At 51.6% G+C, this 20782-nt stretch overlaps 2 protein-coding genes across 2 annotated transcripts in view; both read right to left on the bottom strand.

Annotated features, from left to right (window-relative positions):
• RABL6 (RAB, member RAS oncogene family like 6) overlaps nucleotides 1-13180 on the bottom strand; it is a gene marked incomplete at both ends in the record, with an annotated part of 50022 nt that extends 36842 nt beyond the window's left edge. Inside the window, 3 exons of the mRNA XM_079544756.1 lie at nucleotides 1665-1712; nucleotides 7044-7178; nucleotides 13051-13180. Coding sequence (XP_079400882.1) covers nucleotides 1665-1712; nucleotides 7044-7178; nucleotides 13051-13180 — 313 coding nt within the window. The remainder of the gene's footprint in view (nucleotides 1-1664; nucleotides 1713-7043; nucleotides 7179-13050) is intronic.
• A 1279-nt stretch (nucleotides 13181-14459) lies between these two features.
• AMBP (alpha-1-microglobulin/bikunin precursor) lies at nucleotides 14460-19527 on the bottom strand (the record flags this gene model as incomplete). Its single annotated transcript, XM_079544759.1, has 10 exons — nucleotides 14460-14491; nucleotides 15342-15518; nucleotides 15660-15827; nucleotides 15905-15983; nucleotides 16649-16686; nucleotides 17282-17383; nucleotides 17640-17753; nucleotides 18297-18373; nucleotides 18523-18665; nucleotides 19417-19527. The coding sequence occupies 10 exons, from the start codon at nucleotides 19525-19527 to the stop codon at nucleotides 14460-14462; spliced, it is 1041 nt and encodes a 346-aa protein (XP_079400885.1).
• Nucleotides 19528-20782: the final 1255 nt, after the last annotated feature.

Below are 20782 nucleotides of genomic sequence, written 5' to 3'. Positions count from 1 at the left end.
AGTAAATTTTCACACTACACAGATCGAATACATTCAACTATGTAAAAATACACATTCGTGGTCCATAAGTAGGGATCTTAACAGAATGAGTTCCATCTTGAATACAGAGTGGAGGTAAAGCGTCCCTTCAGATTTCTAATACATGTTCCACTGCCAGAAATGAAGGCGGTATCAGAAGAGCTGTTAACAACATCTGCTCATATCAAATCCAATCCATTTCGCCAAAAAAATGACAAGTCTCTAGTTTAGAAGATGACTGTGCTCAGAGAAGCTGTTCACAGAAATAAATGCTGGAATCACACGATTCCCAAATTAAATGTCTATCTATACATACCAAAGTTGCAAGGAGGAGAGAAAACAGATGTTTTGCTCAGATTCTGCCCCTGTGCACATTATCCCACGGTCTGAAAGTCACACTGTGACCAGTCTGACTTCAGCAGTACCTCTGAAACCTAAAAACCTAAGCAAGGTTTTGCCTACACTGCATAAAACAGTTTAAAACAGTGAAAAGATAAAGTGCCCAGGATTGTGACCTGAAGTTACTGGTTCAAGTTTAACATCGAGGCTTCCTTGTCTGAACCACAGGTGCTATCTTTACTTAGCATTCCAATTTCATTCTTTTAGACACGTCATAGCTGATCTGAAAAATTCTCCTCCCTTTGCCCCACTCTACCTTTGCCATCTTCTTATTTGGCATTTACGCCTGTGTAAGCAGCACACGGGGTGCACTGGAGGAGTGTGCTTCAGAGGCAGCCCTGCAGAGGCAATGTGTCAACAGGCAAACCATAAAAGGTTATGTTTCACTCACATTTGTGGTCAACAGACCTGAGTGAGAGAAGCACACACACCCGCAGAGCGTAACACATCCACTTGCAGAACTGCTTTCCTGGCCATACTCACACTTTGAACTAGAAGCCCGCCTGGTACAGCACACCTCTTAAAAGCCAAAGAACGCGCACGTGGGGCTATGGAATAGGTTGTTACGAGCCCTCCACCTGTTCTAGTAACCCATTGGATGGCATTCAGATCGTACCTTCAAGTATGTCTATCTTACTTATTTAACAAAATAGAACTTTACATCCTGGCAAAACCTGAAAATTACTGAAACATGTATTTACACATCTTAACGATTCTGTTGTAAGCACTTAGGAAAGATGGAAGTAATTGGCTGCTCTTTCATCCTTCCCTCCTGCACACGTTATTCACAGCAGGTAACATTTTATCATTTACCAATGTCTCTTCTTTGAAAAGCAGCTTGGCAAATATTTTATAAGCAGAATGCAGAGCGCAGTATCTGGCTAAAAGTAAAAGGAGAGAAGATGAAGTTTATTCAGCTTCTCTGAACTCTACTGTAACCCAGTAGCAGGCTCTCATCTACTGCACAGGACATCAAACATCTGCTTCCAAATACTGGGTTTGATCTGAAGTTCAGACTGCAAACAGCGGGCTCCAGCACATGAGACTCTGCTCTCCCTTCTATATTTTCCGAGGAAGTAATAGCCACGTAGCTGACTAAAATAAATACATGCCTTTTTCTACAGAAAACAGAAGTAAACAGGTACATCTGATTCCAGGTAAGTTCTTAATTAAAACTACAAGGGGAAAAAGAAAAACAACAACGAGAAACAATGAATGTCCAATAGAAAGGAACTTATAAAGCTTACCTTTGTCAACTACATCCCACACTTCAACTTTAACAATATCGTCAGTGGCTAAAAGCACAAAAAGAAGAGTGTCAGCAAAAGGGTGTCAGCAAAATGAACAGTGCCCGCCCCCCTCACGGAGCCCAGCCTGGAGCCCACAGCAGCAGGTCACAGCCAAAAGCACAGCAGTGATGCTCGAGTTGGGGAAAACCTACACATCACTGAACGAATGGGTGCTGCGGAGGGAACAGGCTGTACTCCAGTACCGCCTTATCTACAGAACTTCTTCAGGATTCTCAGCTATGTGGTATTTTTCTTTGCATTTATCACCGATTTGAAATGTGTTACAAATACTGCACGCATTCTTTTCTTAACACACAGGGGTTCTCGTTCTCTTTCAGAAAAGATATACACTTAATTTTGGAAAATAGTGCCTGGTCTAAAAGCCAGGCGTTCAGCTGAAAGCCAAGGGAACACACATCTAAGGAAAATCAATCCCACTAGTGACATGTTCACGTAAACACGACAAACACTGCAGGCAGCCCTGCAGCCACAGAAATCCATTATGCTCTACACACATTTCAAGACACACTCTATGAAATACAAGCAATTTTGCCTCTCTATGAGCTACAAAGTCAGTAAATAACGGGCAGCAAGGTAGATTTCAGCTGCTAAAATCTGAAACAAGACAAACAAAACAATCACTGGAAGAATACTACAGCAAGGACTGGCAGCTAGCAGGTGAACTTTCAGAGGGCACAAAGATGGGCGGCTCTGCATGGGTGCCTTCACTGCATTGGAATAAGCAGTCTGATCTTCACAAGGCTGTGCTGAGACACAGCTGCTCCTCAGAGATGCTACAGGGTATGAAGCAAAAGCTTCCACATGGAGCAGCTCTGAACATAAAGCAGTGGAACGGAGAGAGAATGTCTGAAAGGAGAAAATAATCTCTTAGCATGACATGAGAGTTTAGCTAAGTGTCATTCTCAAGCCAGGAAAATATTTTCTCTCCAGAATTCATTGTTGCTCAAATGCTTCAAAATGTTGCAAAGACAGGCTCTAAATAAAGAAAAAGCTTCTGATCCCCTGCTTCTGGTGAAACACCTCCTCTTAGGTTCATGCACAAAACAAAATCAGCCCATTTTCCCTTGCAGCAGCTCCCACTGATGTCCCTCCCAGCAGCAGCGGCACGGGGTGAGGAGCCGTGCCAGGGCTGACAGCACTGCAGCACCTGCACTGCCGCAGCCTCTGCTCAGACCTGCACACCACGTCTTTCCCACAGAGCACCGCAGCCAGCAGGGCTCCGGCACCACACTGCCCATCACCCACCCGCCTGCTGCTGGTACTGGGGTGTTGTTCCCAAGCTCCAGCAGCCGCCAGCTCCTTATCCTAACGCCAAATGCACTCTCCTGGTGAGTAATTTCCCCACCACTGCCTTTCTGCTGAGCAGCAGCGCTGCTGGATTGCTGAGGAGCTGAACTGCTTGCCCTCTCTATGCCCTTTTCTCTGAGGGACAGCACAGAACTTTGCTAAGAAACCTATATGAGATCCTAGAAAACCACTTTGCACGTGCTGTTCTTCTTCCCTTTCAGCACCAGTGCTCCTGTTTATCAGTACCCAGTAAGTTCTTCCTCTTCACCACCAGCTTCGTTCCTGATTGCCCTGAGCACAGGGGAGGTAAGCACAGCACTGCTGCGTTGGCTTCCATATGACTCACAGCAGCACGAGCGGAGTCTCACCCTGCCAGCTCTGAAGACGTACTGCAGCAAAGAGAGCACCACAGCATCATTTTAATTCAATAACTTGCATTCATAGATCAAACCACTCAAACCCCTCCACTGTTCGGCTCAGTACTCTGCAGCCAGTGGTACTGTAAGACACTGTTCACCCAAAAAATGGTGATGAGGTGAGAATCACAATCACCAAGGTTGGAAAAGACCTCCAAGACCACCCAGCCCAACCACTCATCTACATTTCCCCTCTAAACCTAAAATGCTGTGGGAAGAGATTTCCGCTGAGAACGACAGCTCTTTTCAGCAAATGTTCAATCTTCAGCAACCAAAGACTACCAATTTCTAGCAAGCATTTTACCAGAACCTTTTTCTTCCTCCCTCTGGTTACAATTACTTTGAGAAGACTCCAACTGCAAGAAACCTTATTTAAAAATAAGAGTCACTGCTTTATGGGAGGGATCATACTTGCTCTCAGGCAGTTACGTGACTCGCTTCTTACCCTTCGGATTGCAGAGCACAGAATGCAACACAGCAATCTATAAAGCACTCGAAGCATTGGAACAAAAGCATTTGCTATTTTTTCTTTTGTTCTCAGACCACTAAAAGAAGAATAAAATTGATGACAACTAAAAACTAAAAAAGCGTACATTAAAGTCAGAAATGGTAATTCCTTACTTGGGTAGAAAAATTTCCATAATAAAGACAACTGGCACTGAAAAGCAATTTGGTTCATTCTGAGGAGGAAGAAATAACTTCAGTGCTGCTCTCATTAATTCCTCCAGTATAAAACTTCTGAAGTTGTGACAAGGTGATGTGTTCCCTGCCTAAAAGGTAAATCTAATACCAAGCAACGTAAGAATCCTTGAATATTGCACAACAATATAATTAACATCTGTAAATATTTGCTGCCAGCTACCTCATAATGTTTATTTAAGGTGGCATGAGAGCACAATCAGAGGAAAAACAAACTTAATTCTTCCTCTACAGATTAACTCAGCGAACAGGGCAGTAATCAGCTCAGAGGCCATTTCTCACATTGCCTGTGGTAGATGGAAGGTTTACTCAGCAGGACACACACCTGGCAAGATCTGTAAAAAGGGAGTTATTTCTGCAAGTTTTTAGGTCGGTGTAGAATTTCCTACTGCAGATTATTAGTAAGGAAATAATAGGATTTGATCAAGTGAAAGAAACACCAAGGGAAACACTTCTTCCAGCAGCTTGGCAGTGAAGGGAGACGCTGTCCCTAAAACGTGCAGAAACCTGTGAGATGAGCACATCTTTCTAAAGCAGGAACAGCCTTCAAACGCCTTTTTGCTTGTAACTGTTCACGTACACAACAACAGGCATGGACAAGCCTCTTAGAAATCAAAATCTGTATTTACAAACAGTGCCTTTATTACTGACAAAGATTAGAGAAGAAAGAAAACAGGTTTTTACCTGCGATATTGCAGAAAACCACAATTAGCAGTTCACAATTAATGCAGTCTATCCTTTCAACTTAAGACAACTGAAAAATGAATTAACCTGTGCCTTACTCTGATCTGTCTGCTTAGGCTGAGGCATTCAAGTTTGATTCTGGAGATAGTCTCCACCCTTCAAACACCTTCTAAGCACTATATCCACGTCCCAGAATGGGACCACATTCTGAGAGAGAAGAGGAAGGGCGTGGAGGGAAGGTGCCACAGCTCCAACACAGCGCCAGCCGCTTCGCTGCAGCTGGACACCACCGCTGTGTGAACGCTGCAGACATCAACACCTTGTGAGAGCTGAGGCAGAGCTCCCATGAGATGGTGCCCAACATCAAGGCACCTAATGAAGACGTGCAGAAGGTAACCAGCACACCTTTGCAGCACTGCCACACAGAGACTCCCGGAGAAAGAATCTAAAAAGTTGTGACATCAGACTCAGCTCATCATCAGATCCAGAACGCGAGAGAAAACCACTAGCTGGACTGAGCAAAGCTGACCTGCACTCCTCCCCTAACCAAGGCAATTCACAGCTCTCCATCCTTACCAATCTCTTCAACCTCTGTCAAGAGACAGCTGGCTCAGGTGGAAGCCTGCCTGCAGAAGGGCACAAGAGCCCCAAAACTGTGCTTACCTGCACACTGCAAACACACAATGGCAGTATCTGCTTCCCCTCCTTGCGATGAAGCCTACGAAGCCAAGGGATGGTAAGTGCTGTATCCCTGGTGGCACACTGCCCGCCAACACACGCTGGGGTTCTGCCATCATTAACGCAAGACTTGGGCATTGTGGCATCATTTAAACACAGCTTCATCGATAAATTAGACAGAGCATTCAATTCAGTGTTTACCCCAGCTGTAAGCCTTTGTTTCAGGCATAAGGAAGCAGAGTACATGCTTCAGCAACACTTGGTAATGACAAACTAAGTGCTGACCTTTTTTCCTTTTTTAAAAGCAAAATGAGTCTCATAGAGCAAGCTCATGCTGAGTCAGTGCAGCCTGCAAGGCTGTGGCATTTTTTGTTCAGGAGCCCAAGAGCTGGACTTAATGCACTGCTTATACAACCACTGTGCCTGCAGTGTCTTCTCCAGGCTAGATTCAGGCTTTCAGAGCCACTTACTTTACAGTGCCAGAGCAGATGGGAAAAATCACACCTCATCTCTCAAATTCAAACAAGCACTTAAAAAAGCTACTTCTGTGCTTCAGTAACTCAGCCTGGAATTATCAGTGCTACAACCATTTTAAAACATCCTCACCACTAGTTTAATCTTAATCAGTGAAAGAATAGTTTGCACCAAGGTCTTCACCTGCACACAGTACTGCGACACTAACCAGGGTCAGCATCAGAGACAGACTTTCACCACAAACCTGTTGTCATTAGCAAGTCAAGCACATCACGCATATTTTTCAAAATCTTTCGGATCATGAATTAAAAACCTTCCTTGAATTGCCATCAACAAAAGCTTATTTTTTTAGCTCTTACAGCAAATATGTAGGTCACTTGGAAAGTAACACCTCCTTTTTATTTCCAAGGAAACTACAACAGATACAAAGAGCACAATAACACTGTTGGACAGAGCAAATTCTCAGCTACAAAACACTATTTTTCAGTCACCACTGTTAGCCCTGCGTTTTCATCAGCAATGAACAAGAGCCTGCATGTTACCTGTAAAAACCTGCACCAGTAGAGGTGACCACTGTCACTGTGGGCGCTGCTGAAACCAGCCCTCGCCGCGTCCACATCCATCTTTGGTCTCCATCAACGTTACAAGTGCGGATGAACACCGGCGGGAGCCCTTTTCTCCACACGGAGGAACTCACTTCCATCCCTTACTCCATGGCAGGTGCCATCCTACCAGAGTGCCCTCTGCTGCCATCAGTCACAGCAACAACACAACGGGATGCTGGTGGGAAGGTTTGGCCTCTGCTGCCATCCCACCAACGCCTGCTCCTGGTGTTGCGGGCCAACATCATCAAACAGGATGCAGTGCTTTCAGAGCAGCCCTCATCATTTCCGAGAAATAGTGCTACTAAAAACACAGCTGAGGAACTGTGAATAATACATTAAAGTGACGATAGCCCACTTTATCTCCCAAGCAGACACGGAAGAAGCAAATAAGGCTGCAGTGCCAGTTCCACCTCAAGGCACAGAGATGCACTGTCCCACGAATGTCACCCCCTCCACCCTCTCCTTCCTCTTACTTTTATAATTCCAGTGGATGCTGGTGACTTGGATCTCCTGAGTTGGAATGTATTCCTCAATAAATTTCTTTCCCTGTAGCCGGTGCCAGAGTGTGGTTTTCCCAGTGTTCCTGTCCCCTCGGATAACAATTTTCACTGCAGAAAAGAGCAAGCAGATCAACAGAACTCATTAAAAACAAACGAAAGAACGCTGTGAAAAGCATGTTAACTTTTTGCAAGCGTTATTCAGACGCAGTTTGTTCTCCCATATTACACAGGCATTATGGGTTCTGTTAGAAAACACGAGCCTCAGTCATTACAATCAGTGCTCATTCAGCAGCTCACACCAGCTCAGCAAAAAGAACCCACAAGAAGATTGGAAATTCAGAACATGTGTGAGAGCAGCCAGCTGTGCCTTTGCTTCTCTCACCCCGCTGCCTTCTGCCATACACAGCCAGCAGCGTGCAGGGAAAGGCGCATTCAAACCCATCCCAAGGAAAGAAGTGTCCAAAACATCCTCGTGAGGGTAAAACACCACATCGGCTGTACTGCTGCCATTAGCCATACACAGCTCAGCAGAGTTCTGCAGCAAATAACAACACGAGCATCCCATCAGTCTTACTTTGTTCTTTCTGAATATGGCATGTGTTGTTTTCAAAACCTTCTGTTGCATTATGGCATTTTTGTTTCTCGTGGTAACCACAAGGCTGCTGGGAGCCATAAGCTGACTTGCACAGGACCAGAATGTTTACGCTTGCATTTGATCCCCAAGAGCTGCAATAATGCACTAGGAAATGGGCCGCTCAGAGAATCTAATGGCAGCTTCAGGTGATCAGCATTAGGCTGTGTGTCATCTGCCGGGCAGGAAATGGCAGACCGAAGGCTGCCTTCTGTTGAAATGAGGAGTTACTGCAGTCAGTTCAGAGAAAAGTGTAAGAGCAGCACATCTGCAGGAACAGCCAGCAGACACCATGCCTGTGAAGGGCTCTGTGCCGCAGTTCTGCTGGGCAACCATCGTGGCTGTTCTGCTCTTGCCCACTAGGAGGTATTGCTGTTTACTCTTTTACAAAGTTCCTCATTAAAAGGGTCATAAAGGCACAAATTAATTTAGTATTTATAGGCTGCCTTCATTTACAGGTACCAGAGCATCTCTGCAGAGACAGCAAACCATTTCCTATTGCCCTGCATGAGATCCTGTTTCCTGCTTACAGAAGGAAAAAAAATAAAAAAATAAAAAAAAATTCAAAGGTGGATTGTCTTCATTTCTCTTAATGAACGCAGCAGATCCGTGATGGAGGAAGAACAAGATCCTGATTGTCCCTTTTAGAACTTGAATCTCTTGAAATGCTCTCACAGGTCAGTCTAGAGAGACATTTTAAAGTCCAGATTCCCTCACAAAACACTACATGAGATACCGAAGCAGAGAGTGCTGTGGGACCAGCAGACCCTGCAGTGGTCAGACTGCTCTTGGGGCGCAGCTTCAGGATCACTCCAGGATGACTCAGCTGCAAGCTCTTCTCCAAAAGGAACGACCTCACCTCCCCCAGGTTTCCTGCTGCCAACACCATCACTCACGCAGTCGCTGCTGAGCTGCACCAAGGAATGGAACCAGCTGGAACTCTCCCCTATGTCACTCATTCTCAGCACACTCCATTTTCTCCTCTCGCTCAAGCGCCTGCCTGCATGAGCAGTGGGAGCAGCACGAGGAGGCATTAACATGGCAAGGAGAGCCCTGGGCAGCCAGCAGCTCACACTGAGATCAGCTGAGGGTGCTGATGGCACCACGTGCTCCTGTTGGATGTGTTTACTGGCCCTCGTCAGCTGCTGCAGTCTCTGTGTCAGGATCTTTCATCCTACATAACGCATTCATTTTCACTGACTTATTCCAGCAGGTAGGAAAAGCCTTTACAAATCAAGCAGGAAGGCAGCAGATCACATAAACAATTCCCAACAAAGCAGTTTCCGTATTTGGCACTTTGGATGGGGCAGGTCTACCCAATGACAGACATCTGCGAGAGAGGGAGAGCCGTGAGCTCAGCGCACGGGCAGCCAGGTAGCAGTGCTGGGCTGTGAGAATGAGAGCAGCCGTCGGGGCAAGGTCAGTGCTGCTCCCTGCGGGACACGCTCTGCTGCTGCCCTGCTTCAGTTTCCAGTTAAATTGGCACTTAATGCCAACAGCCACAGGCTTGTAGCAAAGACAGCAGAACTATCTGTAGGAAGAAAAGGTAGGGATGAGGAATAGATAAAAATGTGAGGAAAAGAACTAAGCAGATCACTTCTCTTTCATATTGTCACTGTGTCAGGAAAAATGCAGGCATTTCCACTGGGGAAATGGAAGCAGAGCCCTGAGAACAGGCCTGCGACCAACTCAGAACCAGACACCCAGAATGCCCAGCACTGCTGAGGATGCTGACCAGCTGAGAAGCATAGATTCCACAGCAAAGATTTCTGAACATCTCTGCTAATAATCCCGTATCACAGCATTATCCTCATTAAAGTGTTTGAGACTGGGACTACAAGGCCATTCAAACATCAAAAGCTGGTGCTGCTGCAAGAAGCAAGATGTGATGTGCAGAAGTGCCCAAGCACAATTCCATGGGGAACAGTCCAACCACCAGCAAAGCAGTGTGCCACACAGTGCACAACACCGGGCACCTGCAGATGGAGGTGGGAGAGGAGGTGGGATGTGGCGGGAAGGGGAAGGTGCTTCCTTGGGAAGCGGTGCAGAAGGTAAATATTTAACAAAGCTACAATCAGAAGCCAGGAAGTAACACTTAGAACAACACAAAGGAAGGACCGCGATGCTCACAAAAAGAACATGCACTATTCCTTAAGTTTGTTTTTTTTCTTGAAGCACATTTTTGGAAGAAAAGAAGTAAGAATTCCTGGAACTACTCACTTCAGCAGTAGTAGCAGTTCAGCCATGCTGAACGTTTGGAGCAGGCTGATGCACACCAAGGCATGGCAGCCTGAGCCCCAGGCACACACAGCGGTGGTTCTGCTGGCTGCGTGCACACGGGACACAGCTTCCAGAGTAAAGCTCAGTGCAGAAGGCACGCTGCGTTCTGGGGAACGGGAGCACTGCATCTGAAACTTCTGCACTTCCACATCTTTTGCTCCCATCACTGAGCAGTGGTAGCTCCCAGGAAACCCTCTTATCTGTGTCACCCAGCCAGAGCCGTTCATTTCACCTTGGCCATCACTGACCTTCACGTTTGAATAACCTGCTACTGGTAACTCCGTCTATAATTTGTCCTGTAAGGTGCTTAAGCCACCACCTCTTCCTCTCCCCACCAAACCCACCTGCTGAACAGTGATGCAGCTGATTCAAGTTTTTACAAAAGCAGCAAGTTTTTACAAAGACACAAACACCTGAGCTACAGAGATTGGTTCAGACCCAGACAGCGTTTGTGGTTTCTCTGTACCTTCCACAGTGCTTTGGGAACTGTGCTGTTATTTGGGCCATGGTGAATAAAACAGAAGAGCTCCATCCGAATGATAATGAGAAGGAATAAGGAGTGTGTGATCTGTGAACGACAGCACCTAGGTTGTGAAGCGGCTGCTGCCAAAGCTGTTAGCAGCCTTTGCTCTTACCAGAAATCTAAAACCTTCTATCCTGCAACTTTCTTCCTTTCGAAAACTTACTCGAGTGGGAGGGACACCAGCGACACAAACCTGTTGATGGGCTGTCCAGTTATGATATATACCTGACAGCCACTAAGCTGGCAGAGCCTGGCCTGCTCTGAACCCCCCGCCAGGCGCTGCGCACCACGCCATAAGGCCCCATCCTGCCCACACGCTGCCACTTTTATCAGCAAGCAACCTGAAGCATTCTCAGCACATTACATATATTTCTATATAGAGATGTTTACAAATATCTTAAGAGCGAGACAAAGGCACACGGCCAGCCTCTTTTCAGTGGTCTGTGGGGACAGCACCAGGAGAAACAGCCATAAAATGGAGCACAGGAAGTTCTGCACCAATACGCGAAGGAATTTCTTCACAGTGAGGTGACAGAGCACTGGAACAGGCTGCACGGGGAGGTTGTGGAGTCTCCTTCTCTGGAGATATTCAATACCCATCTGGATGCTGAGCTGTGCAGCCTGCTGTAGGAGGCCTGCTTGCAATGGGGGTGGACTCGATGATCTCCAGAGGGTCCCTTCTTACCCCTACAGTTCTGTGAAACAGGCTTCAGTTCACAATAATGGACTGTAAAAGCACAGAAACATTTCTGTAGAACCACTCATAATAGCATCCTTTGGATTAGAGTTATGGGGAAAAGGAAGAGTTATAAAGATCTGTGTTGAAGACTACAAAATGCATTCCACAACCCTCTGTTCATTTTCATGTATTTCCTAATGAAGGCACACTGATAGCACTGGGATATGCAGCTCTGCCCTTCCCTTAGCAATGGCTTGTCATGCCAACCTCTGCCAGCCTAAGCTCAGCTCAGAACCCTCCCTATTTCCCAGTGCTATGGCTAGGAGGGTGCTTCAAAACTCTTTCATAACCCTGCCTGTATCTCCTACAACCGTTATATAACAGTGATACTGGGAAGAGTTACTATGGAGATTGGAAAGCTTCCCTTACGGCAGGACAGAAAGATGCAGCTTTATTCCTGATATAACAGCAATAATTAGAACACAGATCCTGACAAGGCAGTGCTCAAAACAGAAAGCTTCTCCAAAGGCTTTTGCTAACGAGACAAAAAACAACAAAGCTCAGCTGTTTGCAATTTTGGTCCTGCTCTACAAATGACAAGCAGGTAGGCATGCACACAGGTTAGGTGACGACACAGTTAGTCACCACCCAGCAAAGGGCTGTCCCCTACTGCTGCTGTGCCAGCAGGATGCAGCTGATCTGCACGGCACACTCACTCACTGTCTGGAACACCAGCTCCCTTCTCTTACATAATTCACAAGCGGATAGAAGCTACCCGAGCTCACCCATGTAACACTGAAGCACATGGCTGCGCTCTGCTCTGTGGGCACTGCTACAACTCTGCAGAGATGGATGGACCTCAGGCAGGAGATCTCCAGGTATGTGTCTGATGGTGCAGTGCTGTGTGTCAAGGTACAACAGTTGCAGCCTCACCACTCATCTGTCAGCAGAAACAACATGCTTCTGCTCATATTTATGACTGCTTGCTAAGTTGCTACTTTCTGAATTAAAATACTGTCGGCATATCTAACAAACGTGCTCTGGTTAAATGCACCAAATGCTCTCCCCAGTAAAGCTGCGAGCTCCTAAAATCTCTCAGTTCAAAAAAACATTCAAGGGTGATAACACTAAAAAAAGAAGAAAAAAAAAACCCCAAAAAAACTCAACCCAGGCCCTGCCCTGCTAACCTCTGCCTTCACATCTGTTCCTCCAATGTGTCTGCGGGCACAGGAATGCTCAGCACTGTGCTCACAGAGTGGCCCTGTTCTGAGCTGCCAATCTCAGCTGCCTGAAGCTGCTGCTGTGTGCCTGACCCCACACAAGCGAGCCGATCCTCACAGTGTTCCTGCTCACAGCTCTATCTTCAGCTGGGATGGTGTAACTACTGACCCTGTCTTGCTATTGTTACTTGAAGATGGATTCACATATTTGCAGCGCCTTCCTGAAATGTATTAGGAATAATTTACTTTACTTTTTTCATACTTTACTGAGCCCCAGGGAGAAAAACACAACTCTGAGCCAGCTGTATCAGGTACAGAGACAGATAACCAGAATGGCATTACCTGCCAAAGATGCATAAATGCACACAGCACTCACCTGCTGCTAAGCCGTGGCAGGGCACAGACCCTTATCACACAACCACCGGAGCAAGGACACCGTGCTGCGGGAAGGGCACTCACCCGCCCTGGGCAGTTATTCCCCCACACCCGAAGTGACATCAATCCATTCACAAAGAACCCTGCCCGGTGCCACAGCGATGCGGCCGCACCGCAACCCCCCGCACACCGCTCGCAGCCCCCGGCCCGCCCCAGCACGGAGCCGCACGGCAATAACGGGAGCGGAGGCGGCGCCCCGGGCCGGGACTCACTGTTGTACTGGACTCCTTTGGCGAACCTCCTCTGCAGAGCCTGGTTCATGGACTGCAGCCCCGCGGGGATGTTCTTGTCTCGGACCGCCGCCTGGTCCGAGCCCACCAGCTTCTTCAGCGCCGAGAACATCGTTCCACTCCCGCGCCTTCGCCGCCGCTACAGGAAAAGGGCCGCCGCCGCCGCGGGCTCAGGGGCAGCGCGGCCCCGCGGGGACCATAGGGCCGGGCGGCGCTCAGAGCCGGGGCAGGGCCATGGGGTGCCAACGGGGCGCGGGGCGGCGCGGCGGTGAAGGGGCTCGGCCGAGCCCCGCCGTGTACCGGGACGGGGCGCTAACCGGGCATGGCCCGTGGCGGGCGGCTCCTGCGGGCGGCGGTGGCGCGGAGGGTCGGGGGAGCGGCTCAGCTTCGCCGGGCGCCGCTCAGGGCCGGGCGCGGAGCTCCCGCCGCCGCCATCTTGCCTCTTCCGCTTCGCCGCGAGAGACGGAGCGCGCGCGGCGCCGCTACGGAAACCGCCAGGGGCCAAAAGACGGCGGGACGCGGAGCGGCGGCGGGACGCGGGCCTCGAGCACCACATCCCGCAGAGCCATCGCAGCCCCTTTAGCCCTCTCTTCTAACCCCAGGGCCTCGCCGTCACACCCACATGCCCCCGAAATTCCGTTCTGTGACCCCCCCGGCAGCCTGTGGCCCCCAAGCCCGCAGTCCCGTGCCCCCCTCATCCCGCAGCTTGCTCCGACCCCCAAATCCGCTCTCATCACCCCTTTGGGATGCTCCTCCCTCCCCACACCCCTCGTTGTCTCTCCCGCCCCGTGACCCCTCAGCCCCTGTGCCCCCCACCTCCGTTTCCCAGCTGGCACCGTGGGCTCCAGCTGAGGCCCGAGGTGCTGTGGGGGCTCTGAGCCCCGCATTGCTGGGCTCCCCGTCAGAGCTCCAGGGGAGCCTGTATTGTCTGGGGGAGCAGGACTGGAAGGCACTGAGGCACTCACACCTATGGGATGGGCCTGAGGCCGTGCGGCGCTGAGCCTTGATGCAGAGCTCCAGGGTCCCACTGTGCCCTGCCCAATGTGACAGTAGTGCAGCACGGGTCATTCACCCTCAAAGAGAAGCGGGTGCCTGTCCCCCTTCGCTGCCCCTTCCCAGCTGACCCAGGACGCACATCCAGCGGGATGGTTGGGGCTGAGATATGGGCAGGGGCTCAGGACAGGAGGGACCCCCACCAGGGAGGCCAGCAGTGACTCAACAGCATCTCCTGCCTCTCCTGGAGCCCCCTGCCCAGCTCCCTGACAGCTCTGGGATGGACAGTGGGCTCATTGGTCACTTCAGAGACATTTATTGTTGGAGATAATTCCTGTACAGGCAGGAGCTCCTGTGAGGCCCCAGCTCCTGTGCTCAGTGTTCGTCCTTCACCCTTGTCAGTTTGACAGACGCAGAAACTCCTCATCCTCTGCAAGCAGAACAGTGTGCAGTGTGACAGACAGACCCACAGACACCACCCTCACCCCCACTCATACCCCACGAACAGGTGATGGCTGATGCTTCCTGCTTTGTCCTGATTGGCAGTGATAGGGAAAGTGGTTCAGACCCTCTGCACATCCCCTTGCTGTCCTGAGATGTCCCACCATAGTGGCATTATTGCACTTCAAACTGGCAGCAGGATAATAGAAAACAGATTCTGCTCCATGACCCCTTACTTTGTCCCCATCTCCCACCTCTTGGGCTACCAGCTCCACTTGCCACATCAAGACCAGGTTCACCCAGGTCTGTAGCTAATCACTCTCTGCAGTAAAATCTTCCCTGCTACATTGCTGAAAATGAGATTGCTTGTCCATCCATCGTGGGGGCAAAGCAGTGCCATTGAACCTCACAAAGAGGAAAATTCTGTGCTGACTAAAGCTGGAGAGTGATCAGACAATCATGGAGAGTTCATCCCAAGCGGGTTCCCCTGTTCGGTCCCTATCCAGTGTCAGGATTCCTAATGCCTCCAAATCTTTCAGCTGCTCCTCCTGTTGACACCTCCACTGCTCCCTGCTGTGCTCTGCCCTGCTTACAGCCTTCCCCCCTGTTATCGTGAGCATTTTGAAGTACAGTCCTGGCCTTGGTGCATGTAGCTCATACAGTCCCTATATGTGATGTTGCTGCAGATTAACAATCTTTTTTTCTCAATCCATCAGAGTCTCTGGCCCAGGATGGACCAACCACAGCTGCAGGAATGCCCAGCACAGGGACACAGCCTCAAGCAGGATGGGATGCACAAGCAGCGCCTGCCTGGTCCCCAGTGCAGCAATAAGCCATACCTGCCTGTGGAGGAGCCCCGCAGTACTCCTTGCACTCCTTCTCTGAGTAGAACTTGTTGCCATTGCCTTTGCAGCCTCCATAGCTGAACCTGATGCACTTGCCCTGAGCCGCATCAAAGGCCCAGCGTATCACTGGTTTCTGGCAGGGCCCCTGGGCGATGGGCAGCCTGCAGGCAGCTGTGGAGAGAGGAGACTGTAGAAGGCTGGCAGAACCGGGATCCTGTGCTGCACACACAGGGCTCGGGGCCAGCCGCAGTTCCTTCTGCAGTGTCCCCTCTCTGTGTCCCCTCGCCCTGGTGTGGCCCCATTCCCACTCACCCTCGGTCCGGCAGGCCTGCAGGCACTCCTTCTCTGAGTAGAAGTTGTTGCCGTTGCCCAGGCAGCCGCCATAGAGGAAAGTCTCGCAGGCCATGGAGGAGGTGTTGTAGAAGAAGCGGGAGAGCATCCCGCTGCAGGGCCCCGGGTCCCGGTTCAGCCGGCACGCATCTGCAGGTGGGCGCAACGCGGGTTGGAGTGGGCGATGGGGGCATGGGACCCACCGCAGCCCCTCCACCAGGACCCACCTTCTTTGTTGCCAACATACGTGGGCAGAGGGCCTGCAGCTGAGCCCTCCTCGGGTGGCAGCACTGCTCTCCGTGTTCTCTGCTCCAGGAGGAAACAGACAGCTGCCATCAGCCATGCCAACCCCACTTCCCTGGTACCCCCATGTGTCTCCAGACATCTGCCTGGGGTCAGCAGGCCATGGTCACTCCACGCCTCGTGGCATTCCCAGCCCTGTACTGGTCCCAGGCGGGGACTAGAATCAAACATTTTGGATGATGACACTCAAAGTGCAACAGCCATGCCCTGTGCTGGGCTCAGCATGCATCTCTCCTCACACTGATACATAGTGTGCATCCTCCATGTATTATATCTGCCCTGAACTGTGCTATTTCTCTTACGAAGTTCCGTCTCCTCTTGAAAATCCTTCTAAACTCAACACAATGAGACTGGGACACGCTGGGTGATAGCAGCCAGAGCATCAGCAAGGCAATGAGCTGCCTCCCCCACCACAGAGGGGAATCCCCAGCCCAGCTGGAGCACTCATGGGCAGGCAAGGGGTAAGGAGACACCAGGCTCCCTGTACAGGAATCTACCCCGTGAAAGAATCAGAACAGGAAAGAGACATTGCCTTCCACTTGGAAGTGAGCCTTGGTGCCACCCGAAGCACTCAGGACTCTCATCCCTGCAGCCTGTGTTCCATCCTCTCTGGCAAACCCCATCCCCAGTCTTGATCCATCTCAGAAGGTTCTAGCTGGATCACTCACCTCAGGGGCAGTGACAGTCTCCTGTGGGACACATTCACCTAGCCCAGATGACAAGAGAGAAGGTCAGAAGCTTGAGAGTGATGGCTTTTCAACGAAGTCCTCTCACCATGGCCCTACACTGTGCTCTTACAGGTCCTTCAGGAAGGGGTTCCCTCCTGGCTTCACCCTAACACCCACCCTTGCTGTTCTCTACTTCCTGCTCTCAGAAGCACTACCCTAAAATCCCCATGCCTATCTGCATCAAGCATTTGCTGTCACTCCCTGTTGAGCAAGGCACCCATCACATCCTAGGAGTCCACAGCCACGGGGAGAAGCTGTGGGTGTTCCTGCAGTGTCCTGCTCCAGATATATGAATGGCTCCAGAACAGCCATGTTGGGTTGCATCAACCTGACAGCCTAGAAAGAATCCCACCAACTACCCTGGATATTGCAGAAAACTGGGTGCTAGTGGAAGCCTGGCTGATTCTTAGCCTCATCCCCTTCCTACCCTGTCCCAGCAAAGCCCTCGTTTGTCCTCCCTCCATCCTGGCTGTCTCTTCTCCTCATCCCTGTGTACCAAGAAGGAACAGCCTCAGCACACTGTCACACTGAGGACACAGGCAGCAGGAGAGGTGCACACCGCACACAGGTTACCTTTGTTGGCCAGGATGAAGATGGAATCTGCAGGGATGCCCATCTCCAGAGCCAGCTGCTGGAAAGCCTCGGTGAGCTCTTCCCGCAGCTCTGGGCTTCTCCCTGGGTGACGGCAAGGAAAGGACTGTCAGCTGGTGTCTGCTGCTTCCAGATCTGAGTTTCTCCCACACAAATCATGTTCATCTCAAACAACAGTCTGCTCTCAATGTTCATTGTATGATATGTCTCTAAGCTGAGCCATAAAACTCCAACTCATTTGATGCCAGAGTTGACTGAAGGCACCAGCTCCAGAGCCATAGAGCAGTGTTACTGAGCCCACCCCAGAGTTTGCTTGCCCACAGTGCCACAGCAGACATACCATACAGCTTCAGTGTGGTGGTTGGGCCAAAATTACTTGTCTTCTTCATCAGAATGACCGCGTATTCTTCATAGTTGGTGCGAAGCACGTAGGACTTGATAGACACATCCCACTCTGGGTGAGAAAGGGATACAAAGGACATCATTGCTGCCCTTAGGGAGGAACAGGGGTGTAGAAGGCAGTCCCAGAACTGGGGAGTGAAATCAGGCAGCTAATTCAAGAAACTGTCAGATTACTGGGAGGCAGCTACTGACCTGGGCACAACCCTGACCCTGACCTCACCATCCTCTTGTTAGTCAAGGAGACTGGAATCCTAGGGTTGCAGATAATGGGATACCACCAACGCTCCTGAAACATGGCTGGGGGGTGCTTATCCCATCTTGGAACCCTGGGGATGGGAGGGATCTGCTGGAATACCTCATAATCCTGTACCTACACAGGCAGCTCTGAAGCAGCCCCCCCGAGACCTTGCTCCCTGCTTTCTTGGTTGGAAATGACCTGAACTATGGAGAGTCTTCCTCTTCATTGAGCCCTGCTGCCCTGAACCACTCTCCCAGCCACCAGCTGTGTCATCTTCTGAGGTCCAGACCTGGTTCATACCCCCTGACTGCACAGTGGCTCTCGGGACCCAGCAGGCCAGCAGCAAGCCCAACTTACTGGGGCTATAGTAGGTGTATTTGCCAGGGGTGCCGGTTTTCTGGTACTCTCCTGAGACGCGTTTGCAGTCACCTTGCCTGGAGGGAGGAGGAAAACAACCATCTGATTGGAATGACCTCTTTTTTGTTTATCTTATGATAAACAAAAACATCATTTGCTGGAGCACCAAAACTGGCCATGGCGTAGGATCCCTGAAACCCCTGAGCACCCACAGCAATGCCCATACCGCAGCCTGGTGCTGATGGTACTGATCTGGTCAGTGCTGGGGCCAGGGCCCAGCACCAGTGTGCCCATGCTGAACTTCTCCTTGTAATTCTTCATCCACTTGCAGGTGGTGGCAACAGCTACATCATACCATTTCCCATACATCTGTGGGGAAAAAAAGAGATGACTCCACCACGGGATCCCTCCACTGAGGTAGTGCATCCCATAGCTTTCTGCAGAGCCGACATTCTCGTGGCCAGGAAGTAAGTTGGTGAGCTATGGTGCAGTGTGTCGTGGCAAGAGCTGCTGAAGGAAAGTGATCAGCACTCAGTAGGATTTCCAACTCCATGGTCGCCCATCTCACATGGCTTCCCAGGCTTTTGAGCTTGGATCTAAACAGTTTGAGGAGCAAGCTGGACACTTGTTCCCATGGATGCTCACACTAGCAGAGCTCTTTCTCCTGCTCTCTGCCTTGGTCTCTTGTATAGGGGCTAGGCAGTCCTTTGGGAACTGAGAGGGGTCTCTAAGCTCAAGACAGTGTCCCTGTGTCCTCCGCCCACCAGGCAGGGTCTCATGCCTGCTGTGTGCCCCAGGAGAGCCCAGACCCTTGCTGCTGGGTGTGCACAGCCAGGCAGGGTGCCTGCTGGAGACCCACAGGCCTGCTCCGAGGCAGAATGCATCCCGTAAACACTCTGCATCTCCCCACAGCTCAGGCTGGGCTGGGACTCGTTTGCCCTGTCCGTGTGTTTGCTGGGGTGAGGCCATCCCAAGGGCTGGGTCCCCATGACTGGCATCAAGGGAGGCCTGCCCCGCACAGCCCATTATGGGAAATCATCTTCCTTTTGGGAGGAAAGTGAAACAAAACTTCCCCCATCCCTTCTGCCCCCAAATTCCAGGGACCGCCAAGCCACTTTACCCGCTCAGGCTCAAAATTCTCCTGCACTTGGATGTCCTCATCCTGGTCACCAATGGGCGTCCCGCTGGCCACAGCAAAGAGGAGGAGGGAAAGAAGACCCCAAAACATCATGCCTGGAAATTTCAGAGCTCTACTGAGCAGGATCGGGGACTCTGCACTGTCCCCAGTGCGCAGCAGCGTGACCTTCAGACCACGGAGAGCAGGGCTGCTGGAGCGGCCAACCTGGGGAGGGCCAGGCTGGGAGGCGTGGGCACAGCTCCTGGTCCCGCACGCCCGCCATATGGCCTGGGTTCACCATGGCCTATGGGGCACAGGGGCGAGCATCCTTCTGAGCTCCTCTCTTCACCTGGTCCAGATCTGGGCCAGCACCTGCCAGTCTGCCTTATGCAATGCTGTGATTCACACTCCTGCCCCGGGATCCTGCAGAGAGCCCTGTGCAGGTACAGCATTATCTGCAGGCAGCAGAGCATCAAGAAGCCCCCAGCATGTATTGGGGCAGGGGCTGAACAGGGCAGAGCCCACCTGCCAGCTCCCTCTTGGCGGCGGGGTGAGACCCTCACAGAGGTCCCAGGCACCTGGGCGAGCCGGTGTCACCCACCCTGAGGGGCAAGTGTGGGTAGCGAGGACACGCCATCCCTCCCCGCTGCTGTTTGCCTTCTCAAGATGATTAACTGAAACCAAACAGCCAGAGGGAAATGGCAAACAGAGCAAAGGGCAGGAGCCTCTTTTCCAGCTGGCCCGTAACCCAATATTTGCAGAGCCGGCCCAGGCTCCGGGCACGCTGGCAGAAGCCGGACGGACTTTCACCTCGCAGCGCCGCTGTGCCGACGCGCTGCCCGGGGGTCGGCGGGCCCGGCGGGGAGCTGCGGGCCGTGTCGGCTCCGGCCTCGGGCCCTCGGAGCGGGGCAGGGCCGGGTGCCCTCGCGGCGCTCGGAGCCCTCCAGCTCCGGCTGCTGCCCGCACCGCGCCCCGTCCCCGCCCGGCGACGCTAGGTGGCAGCCGGCGGCCAGGAATGCCCCGCTGCGGAGCGAAGCGGATCCGGGCGGCGCCGTGCGCGCTGCGTCACCGCCGTGTACGGGCTGTGGAGCTCCGCTCCTCGACCGCCCGCCCCGTGCCGGGAGAGATCGGGGAGCGGTGCGACCGCCAGCCAAACGGGCGCTGCTGAGAACGCGCCCGCCGGCCCCATCCCTGTCCCCGCGGCTGCGGTCGCGTTCGCTCCGGGACCGCCAGGGACGGTGGTGGCAGCCCCTGTCGGCTCGCCGTGCCGCGGGTTGGGGCAGCGGGACGCGGGGCGCTCCGGCAGCGCTCGGGACCGCGGGGCTCCTGCGGGAGCTGCGGGCGGCTGCCGGCCGACAGGAGGGGCGGC

Source organism: Tetrao urogallus (assembly GCF_951394365.1).
Source record: "Tetrao urogallus genome assembly, chromosome: 19".
Taxonomy (NCBI): domain Eukaryota; kingdom Metazoa; phylum Chordata; class Aves; order Galliformes; family Phasianidae; genus Tetrao; species Tetrao urogallus.
The sequence above is the reverse complement of the archived record's forward strand: the minus strand, read 5'-3'. Positions and strand labels throughout refer to the sequence as shown.